This window comes from Bombina bombina, chromosome 2 (assembly GCF_027579735.1).
Source record: "Bombina bombina isolate aBomBom1 chromosome 2, aBomBom1.pri, whole genome shotgun sequence".
NCBI classification, from domain to species: Eukaryota; Metazoa; Chordata; class Amphibia; order Anura; family Bombinatoridae; genus Bombina; species Bombina bombina.
In genome coordinates this window covers 1,311,940,491-1,311,950,453 of record NC_069500.1, presented here as the reverse complement: position 1 = coordinate 1,311,950,453, position 9,963 = coordinate 1,311,940,491, and the positions used below count along the sequence as shown (strand labels likewise).

At 38.7% G+C, this 9,963-nt stretch overlaps 1 protein-coding gene across 1 annotated transcript in view; it reads left to right on the top strand.

Annotated features, from left to right (window-relative positions):
- The first annotated feature begins 504 nt into the window (after window positions 1-504).
- The window catches only part of LOC128647518 (protein S100-P-like), a 28,629-nt gene continuing 19,170 nt past the window's right edge, over window positions 505-9,963 (top strand). Inside the window, exon 1 of the mRNA XM_053700303.1 lies at window positions 505-651. Coding sequence (XP_053556278.1) covers window positions 523-651 — 129 coding nt within the window. The 5' untranslated portion in view covers window positions 505-522. The remainder of the gene's footprint in view (window positions 652-9,963) is intronic.

The window sequence follows — 9,963 nt, the reverse complement described above, 5'->3', positions numbered from 1 at the left end:
AAATTAGAAAGTTGTTTAAAATTACAAGCCATTTGTGAACTGTAAAAGTTTATTTTGGACTTTACTATCCATTTAATTTTCAGATGAATTAATCCAAATAAATGCACCAATGAAAAATACTTTGAAACATGTAGCTTTGAAACATTTCAATTTGTTTAATGAAAATTAATGTAAATGTTTAACAAAAATTTGAATAGTGCAGCCACCGAATATTTGCGGAAATTTTTGTCCTCAAATATCTCTAATAAATAATAATTGACAAAGGCCAGGGTAATTTTAAGGAGAGTTCACTGTTTACAGAAAATCTAATTAGCAAAGTTAAAACTATCTAAACTCTTTAAGTTGTGTCAATAATTACAGGTCACTGACAAAGCTTTGGGCGTTTGTTTATCGATAAATATGCATAACCTCATACTAGAGATCTGAGATACACCTAATATATAAATGACTCAAGGTGTCTGTAATACAACATTTCCCTTACATCCTAAGACTGCAGTAGCAGAACAACTCTAAGTTTGCACGATGACTGAATTAGAGACAGCATTCACAACAATCGTCAATGTCTTTAACATGTATGCAAGCAAGGAAGGCACTCTCACAAATGAGGGGATGAAAACACTTATGGAGAAAGAACTTCCAGGAATACGTTTGGTAAGAAAACTCATAACATATTCTGAAAAATCATATAACTATTAGATATTTGGGTTCAGAGGAATATAAAAATTCTGTAATATATTTTTGTCTGAAAACACAAAACGATTGTGCCCTTTAATGAGTACACGAACATACAAATGCACACAGCAAAAGAATGTAGTTGACTTGTTCAAGGCAGGAAAGGCTCCTTTTCATGTGTCAGACAAAACGTATGTTACCTTCACTTTTGTTCCGGACAATTATTGCCACAATAAAAAAGAAATAAAAAAAAACATTATGAGCTAGATTACAAGTGGCAAGCTAAATTTATTATGCATGATATATAGCAATATAGAAGCAGTGTTAATTTACGTTCTTATTACAAGGCGAAAGTAAACGTGTTTGCTCAAGTGTAATCAAATTTAATGCACGCAGGGTTAGCGCTACGGAAGACCTCAGGTAAAGGGTTAGGGCTAAAATAAAAGTTGCACCAAACACAAGCAAAATACATTAAAATAAACTGTTACGCTCATATAAACAAAATCTAATAAAAAATATTAATTATCTTAAAGAGTGTTATGTAAATATTAAATACAAAATATTGAAAAAAATCTTATTAAAAATATTATTGTTACTGTAAAATATATAAATATATTCTATTGATTTTTTTTAGAATATTTTTGTACATCTATAATAATTATTCCTATGATTAAGTGTCAAGTTGAGGCACAAAATGTACTGATACCTGCCTCAATGTTTTAATCATTTCTATATTTTTTAACGCTAATAGTGCCTTTAGCGCGCAGCACTTTTTGCTTTTTTTTTTAAATAATTATTTACATTATTAATATTTTTCAATATTTTATATTTAATAAATACATCACACACCTTAATATAACTCATGTCGGCTTAGCACACATGAAGAATTAATACATAGAAATATCTATTTAAAAAAAAACAAAAAAAACATTTTCTTATATGTTAAGAACATTGGATTGTGAAATATTGATAACTCCTATTGGGTTAGTAAACAATTAGTATTAGTTTTTTTATTCTGCTGCGTTCTCTATTGAAGTCTATCGCGGTCACAATATCCGAAGTCCTGGAGCTAGCACACAGGGAGTTTTGCTTGCGCAGAAAAGTTTTACTTTCAACTTGTTTTACATTCTACTTTTGGTGGTGTTATCACTTAAGTAAAAGCTCTAAATAGAGCACCACTTGTAATCTGGTTATATATATATATATATATATATATATATATATATATATATATATATATATGTGTGTGTGTGGTAGGCATAAAGTTATTTCAAAAGAATGGCTTTTACCTTGGCAAATAGTTATTTTAGGATTTTTTCTGCTTTAAAAAAAGTATTTTCTTAGGCAAAAACCTTTTGTCTAATAAGCAGTTGGGCAAATAGCTTTCAGAAAATCAAATTACCTGCATGTGCTTGCCAATAGACTCCCAGACACCTGCTTTCCAAAAGGCTCCTATGCACCCAAGGAAAGTGGCCCCTGCTCATTATTAGGCACCCAGGTACCACTGGAATTTGACCCCTGTTCACCAATAGGTGCTTAGACACCCCAGGAAAATGGACCCTGCTAACTAATAGGTGCAAAGGTACCCCAGGAAAGTGGTTCCTGCCAAAACGCACTCAAGCACTCTGGGAAAGTGGCCCCTGCTCTCCAAAAGGGATCCAAGCACCTGGGCAAAGTGTCTTCTGCTTGTTATGAGGCTCACAGGCACCCTGGGAAAATGGCACAGGTGTACGTTAAAATAGCTCTCCACTCGAAATCTGGCCCTATTAAAGAAACTTTGTACTTTTATACTGTTCTTCTCGGCGTGGTAGCAAAAATCAAAATTAATTGGGTCCTGCATTCATCTCCTGCCAAATGCACTCATTACTGCAAATCTTCATCTCATCTCATGTCACTCTCCCTCTTGCTCATACAATCTGCTGGTGACATCTTCCCTAATCCTGGTCCCCAACAACTTCCTAGCCTTGCACAACCATGTGTGCCCTTCAATAGACTTCAAAAACAAAACACTGGTAACCTTAATCTCATTCCTCTTGCATCTAAAGCTACCACCCCCTTTACTTGTGCACTCTGGAACTCTTGCTCTGTTTGCAACTTTTATCCATGAACTCTATCTACCACTCTATCAATCTTCTGGCTCTCTCCTTCAGACACAGCTTTCTCTGCTGCACTGTCACATTGGGGGTCTCCACTTCAGCCACAATCCTAGGTCTGATAATAGACACAGAGGTGGTGTTGGTATTTTACTTTCCTCTTGTTGCTACTTTCAACAAATACAACCCTTCTCTTTCTTCACATTTTCTTCATTTGAAACATACATGATTCGCATATTCTCTCCCCTCGCTATACCCGTTACAGTCATATACCACCCCCTGGCTATTCAACTCTATTTCTAGATCATTTTGCCACCTGGCTACCTTATTTCCTTTCCTCAGATACCCACTGCCTCCTCTGCAAAACAACTTCTGCAACTCACTTCCTCTTTCAGCCTTTCACAATGGACTGAATCTCCCACTCACAAAGATGATCACTTCCTTGATCTGATTTTCAGCTATCGATGCATTATCTCAAACTTCACAAACTCCCCTTTTTCTCTTTCTGACCATCTGCTCCTAACTTGTAACATCACATCCCTTACTACAACTCTCCCTCCTTCTTCTACCCCTCACACCAAACTTTACAGAAGCGTCGTCATTAGATCAGCAACAGCTCGCTAGCTCTCTCGAACCTCTCCTCTCTTTCATCCCCTCCTTTTCCTGCCCTGATTAATCTATCTGCCACTATAACTCTACCCGTACATTGGTCCTTGACAATCTGGCCCCACCTACCATAGCTCAGAAATCATACACTCATCCTCAGCCCTGGCATACTCCTCTGACATGAAACCTACGCAAATGTTCCCATACTGCTCAGCTCAAGATTTTGCCAGCTACTTCAATGACAAAATTGACTCTATCAGAAATGAAATCAGTTCTCAACATGCTACTGGTCTCCCACCCCCTCAAAAGCTCACAATTATCCAAAACCCACATAAAAATAAATTTAGCTCTTTTGCCCCTTGTCACGGCTCCTCCATTGCCGCTCCGTTGCCATGGACGCGGCAGTGGCAGTAGGTGCGTGATGATGACATCATCGCCGCATGCCTCCTCTTCCTGATGCCGGTCAGATCGCACCTGGGAGCCTCCTTGGCATGAATATGCGCCTATATAAGTACCATGTCTGCCTACTATTCTTTGCCCTAGTATAGGTTATGTGCTTCCTGGGTGCTATTCTCCTGAACTTCTGTATTACTGTTGATTGCCTAACTGTTGTTGAACTCTACTTACCTCTGACTATGCTCCTGTTTAACCCCTGAACTGCTGATACTTTGGATTGCCTAATTGTTACTGGACTCTGCTTGTACTGACTACTTTCCTGTATAAATGTATACATTTACAGATAGAGATATTAGAGACAGCAACAGTAATGTGCTCTAAGAGTGTTTCTAAATAATAAAATCTAATCATTATTTTTATGGCTGGTTGGTATAGTTGGGCATTAGCAGCACTAATCCTTTGTCAACTGTTAATGAAAATATCTTATAATAATATAGTGTGCGTTTATGTGTTTCAGTTACCTCACTTCATAAAGGTTAGAACATCATATGTTCTTCTACAGAGCAAATGCACTAAATATGTCCTCTAGAATAACATAGTGGTTGGGGTGACTAGGGAGGCTGTTTTATTAATAGTAAATATAAGTGACTTTGTCATTTGTAGAGCAACACTGTGTGTTTGTGTAATTTTAGAGATATGATTCAGAGAGGCACATGTGTGTGATCAACCCTAGATTAGAATCAGAAATTTCCTCTTGATCTGCAAGATCAATGTTAATGTGTGCTCACTCCTGAGTCTAATCAGCAAGTCAATGCTGATTGGACAAGGATAAAGCAAAGCCATTTCAGGGTTGATTGGAAACAGTGCTGAAAGGGACTAATGTTTATAGCTTCAGGTATGTTTTTTACATATTAAGGGCTAGATTATGGCCTCTATTTATCAAGCTGTCTACTTAACTGCATTCGACAGCCCCAATATGCTTGCCTAAGATCGCCTAACATCGCCGCTGCGGACCTGAATACGTTTGCCAAATTTATCAAGAAAGCTGTCAAAAAGCCGTGCACCAAGTACGGTGCGATGAGCAGCTGACTGTTGTTAACTAACAGTCATCGATCTCGCTGCTCTTCGGCTTATTCGCAGCTTTCTTGCTATACTGTCACTAAGCACCCACACTAAACTATACTGTTTTACCCCCTAAACCACCACTCCTGGAGACCCCCGCAACTAAATAAACTTATTAATCCCTAAACCGCCGCTCCCGGACCCCGCCGCAACTATAATAAATATAGTAACCCCTAAACCGCCGCTCCCGGACCCCGCCGCCACCTACATAAAGTTATTAACCCCTATCCTGCCGCTCCCAGACCCCGCCGCAACTAAATGAATTGTTTAACCCCTAAACCGCCGCTCCCGGATCCCGCCACAACCAAATAAAATGTTTAACCCCTAAACCGCCGCTCCCGGAGCCCGCTGCCACCTACATTATATTTATTAACCCCTATCCTGCCCCCCTTTATACCGCCACCACTATAATAAAGTTATTAACCCCTAAACCGAAGTCTAACCCTAATCCTAACACCCCCTAACTTAAATATAATTTAAATAAATCTAAATAAATATTACTATCATTAACTAAATTATTCCTATTTAAAACTAAATACTTACCTATAAAATAAACCTTAAGATAGCTACAATATAATTAATAATTACATTGTAGCTATTTTAGGATTTATTTTTATTTTACAGGGAACTTTGTATTTATTTTAACTAGGTACAATAGTTATTAAATAGTTATTAACTATTTAATAACTACCTAGTTAAAATAAGTACAAATTTACCTGTAAAATAAAACCTAACATAAGTTACAATTACACCTAACACTGCACTATCATTAAAATAATTACATAAATTAACTACAATTAAATAAAACTAATTACAATTAAATAAAATTAACTAAAGTACAAAAAAACCAAACACTAAATTACAGAAAAAAAAAAAAAATTAAACTAATTACACCTACTCTAATCCCCCTAATAAAATAAAAAGCCCCCCAAAATAATAAAATTCCCTACCCTATACTAAATTACAAATAGTCCTTAAAATGGCCTTTTGTGGGGCATTGCCCCAAAGTAATCAGCTCTTTTACCTGTAAAAAAAGAAATACAAACCCCCCAACATTAAAACCCACCACCCACACACCCAACCCTACTCTAAAACCCACCCACACCCCCCTTAATAAAACCTAACACTAACCCCCTGTATATCACTCTACCTTGAGCCGTCTTCACCCAGCCGGGCCCAAGTGGACCTCCAGAGGGGAAGAAGTCTTCATCTGATCCGGGCAGAAGAGGACATTCAGACCGGCAGAATTCTTCATCTTCTATCTTCATCCATCTGGAGCGGAGCGGGTCCATCTTCAATCCATCCGATGCGGAGCATCCTCTTCCATCGACGTCCTAACAAAGAATGAAGGTTCCTTTAAATGACGTCATCCAAGATGGCGTCCCTTGAATTCCGATTGGCTAATAGGATTCTATCAGCCAATCGGAATTAAGGTAGGAAAAATCCTATTGGCTGATCCAATCAGCCAATAGGATTGAGCTCGCATTCTATTGGCTGATTGGAACAGCCAATAGAATGCGAACTCAATCATATTGACTGATTGGATCAGCCAATAGGATTGAACTTCAATCCTATTGGCGGATTGGATCAGCCAATAGGATTTTTCCTACCTTAATTCCGATTGGCTGATAGAATCCTATCAGCCAATCGGTATGCAAGGGACGCCATCTTGGATGATGTCATTTAAAGGAACCTTCATTCTTTGTTAGGACGTCGATGGAAGAGGATGCTCCGTATCGGATGGATTGAAGATGGACCCGCTCTGCTCCGGATGGATGAAGATAGAAGATGCCGCCGGGATGAAGACATCTGCCGGTCTGGATGTCTTCTTCTGCCCGGATCAGATGAAGACTTCTTCCCCTCTGGAGGTCCACTTGTGCCCGGCTGGGTGAAGACAGCTCAAGGTAGGGTGATCTTCAGGGGGTTAGTGTTAGGTTTTATTAAGGGGGGTTTGGGTGGGTTTTAGAGTAGGGTTGGGTGTGTGGGTGGTGGGTTTTTTTTTATTTATATTTTTTTATTGAGGTTTCAAAATGATAGTATAACATACAATAGAAGCCTTATAGCAATAAGGATAAGAATATCAATTTGTACATAACATTGTCACATATAGTGAAAATAAGACATGTTAGAAATGAAAAAGAACATAACAATATATGTCAACAAATAGGCTTTTCTGACCTCTATTTTCTTAATATAGTAGCTTAATTAGTTGGCTATATGAACGGCCACTTATGGACCATTTAAACACATGGAACTGAAAGAAAAGCATATGATAGCCAAGTTGGTAGCCCCTTATGGGCTTCAGAATATCCAATAACAATCAGCGGGTAAGCACCGCTTGGAGTAAGGGTTATTGGGCTAGAGTGTATAATGGGGGAGTGAACCGATAGTATCTGATCATAGTGAAGAGATGGTAGGGTGCAGGATGAGGAAGTAGGTTCTTGTAATCTAGAGGAGTGTTATGGCATAGGAAGTAGGCTAAGGTCGTATATACATTAGATCAAGCTCTAGGAGGGATGGCTTTCTATTTGTTTTTCAGGGGAAGGATAAATATTATCCCAATATAGGAGCATGCCCTTTTTAGCACAACGTATTGGTTATATAGGGAAGAGGGTCATTGTCTCTAATGCTACTAAGGGTGAGGCTAGTTTATTGAGCTGTAAATATGATTCAACTGGGTAATAGAGGCAACTCCTTGAGATATATTGACTAGTACATAGGGTGTAGGCCACCTAAGTTAAAATATAATGCACATACTCTCATTATGGACTTGTCCCCGGGTGCTTTAAACTGGGCGTCTTTTACTTCTTAGTCATATAAAGTTTACAGATCAGTTTTAGAGATCTAGAGGGTTATCTTATATGGGGTGGGAGGGCACTTAGTTTGTTAGGTTGCTAATTTGAGGGGAAAAAGAAAAGAATAAGAAAAAATAAAAAAAAATAATAAAGGTATAGGTACAGTAGTTTTTCTCTTTGCACATGTAACAGTGTCGAGATGCTACATATACCAGGGAGACTCCTAACTGACATCTGCAATATAACTGCTATATACCCTATTCAAGCTTATCTGCGTAATGCAAAAGAATTTTAAGCTAAACCTGACCATAGCAGTTGGTATAATATACCCAAGAACTTTTGGAGCGTACTCCAAATTATATAAAAATGCAAGATAAACATATGCAAAATGGAAACCTTGGTCTAAACTATCTGCAAGCTGCTCCTTATCTAGGAGGCTAATGGTATAGTTCAGAATATATACAGGCTAACAGTATGTTTGAAATGAAGATATAGGTAGTATATTTCACACCTAGCAAGTAACAAAAGGTAACACTATCAGACCTAAGTGCATATGAAATGTTAACATAACTTTAGTGAGCAGTAATGAGCACATATTTTATGTTCAGGGGTGGAGTGTAGCCACACGGCAAAAATAGTTATCAAGAAAATTTATGGATAGCTAGTGTCACTGTATGATATGGTGCTGACAGATTTATCACTCACTGAGACAGTAGATTATTACATTGTTAGGGAAGGGGGCTATCAGGATTAATGTACAGTCTAGCTGTGCACACAATATAAACTATGTAAGGGAAGTTATGGCAAATCCTAATCTACTAGCTGAAGCAACCTAGTCCAATATAATTCAAATTCTCAACCTTATGTAAACATGTATTGGAGAAGACACATAGGGAGAGATGCTGAAGTGACTAAAGGGGTGCTATGTCTATACATTTTTTGTAGCAAACTGATGGGGTTATAAAAACTATATAATCTTGGGAGAGAGTGCCTTATTGTGAGTGACCTGATAGTAGCTCCCATAGTAATCATAAAACAGTATATCAGATAGTAGAACTATTAGAGAATTTGTTAGCTCAGCTTAGGAGAATGTAAAAGACAATAGTAGAGCAAGTAGCACAGCACTACCTAAAGCGAATCAGTCATAGCAAACCTACTCAGCAATTAACACCTACAGTAATATTTGCAGCCGCCAGAAATTGGTTATAGGGGTAACTCAAGGGAAGGCTACATAAAAACAAACATGTATTCAGGCATAGATTAAAGCTAAATTTTGTGAACTATTTGCACAAGTTAAACCTAAACTACATATAAGTTCACGTTAAACATTGCCTAAGCTTAAATAGGACACTGTCCATCTTGGTGCCGTTGAAGAGTCTTTTTAGGTTAACCCACTCCAACTCGCAGACAGGATCGCACCAGCTTATTGTAGGCTGAGAAGGAAACTGTGTGAACATGGGCACACTGAATGCGAGATTTCTCAAACAAGCGGGTATATGTAAAATCTGCAGGTCTCACAGTCTGGAGGTGAAGAATCTCATAGTCCCGCCACTGGGAGTCGTCCGCAGCCGCCCGTTCCAAGATCCAAGCCAAATGGACATCTGACTGCGTCCCACCGAGACAGTGGGTATATGGTGCCAAATATAGTATAGGTTGCATGTCTGTTAGAAAAGATGGCTCAGCGCTCGGCATATCTGCGCTCATGAATAGATGCTGCTGCGTGTCCTCAGCGTGCGAGAGTGACCAGCCGGTTAGGTCAAATACAGTGTCAGCCACTCTATGATCTCTCGACTCACAACTCGGGGCTCTTCCATCCTTAACTCCCCACGATGGGAAGCGCTGCTGAGTAGGGGATATGTCCACTGATGATTCTGTGAGAATCGGGTCTTCGTTAGTGAGGCAGTCACTGTGATCTTGTACAGGTACTTCCCTGAAAATGGCGACCAGGTCGTCAAACCCTTTATCTAGCTTGTTTGTGAGCTCCAGCAGTAAATCATGTAAGTCTGAGTACTCCATCTTGTTCAGGCGGTTCATCGATCCTGCAGAGCCCTACAGTCTTGGGAGGCTTTAGTAAAATTAGCAGTTGTAGGCCGGCGCCGCTCTTTATGATTTGATTTAGTACTTCATGCAGCACTGGAACAAAATTATACTGATACCTAACAGTTCCTGGAGGCATCAGGAATCAAATATGAGTTTTGAGGCTCTGTAATTAGTTAGATTTCAGTCACAATTTAATATAAGTCTTTTGGTATATGCAGAGCTGCTATGAAGTGCGACTG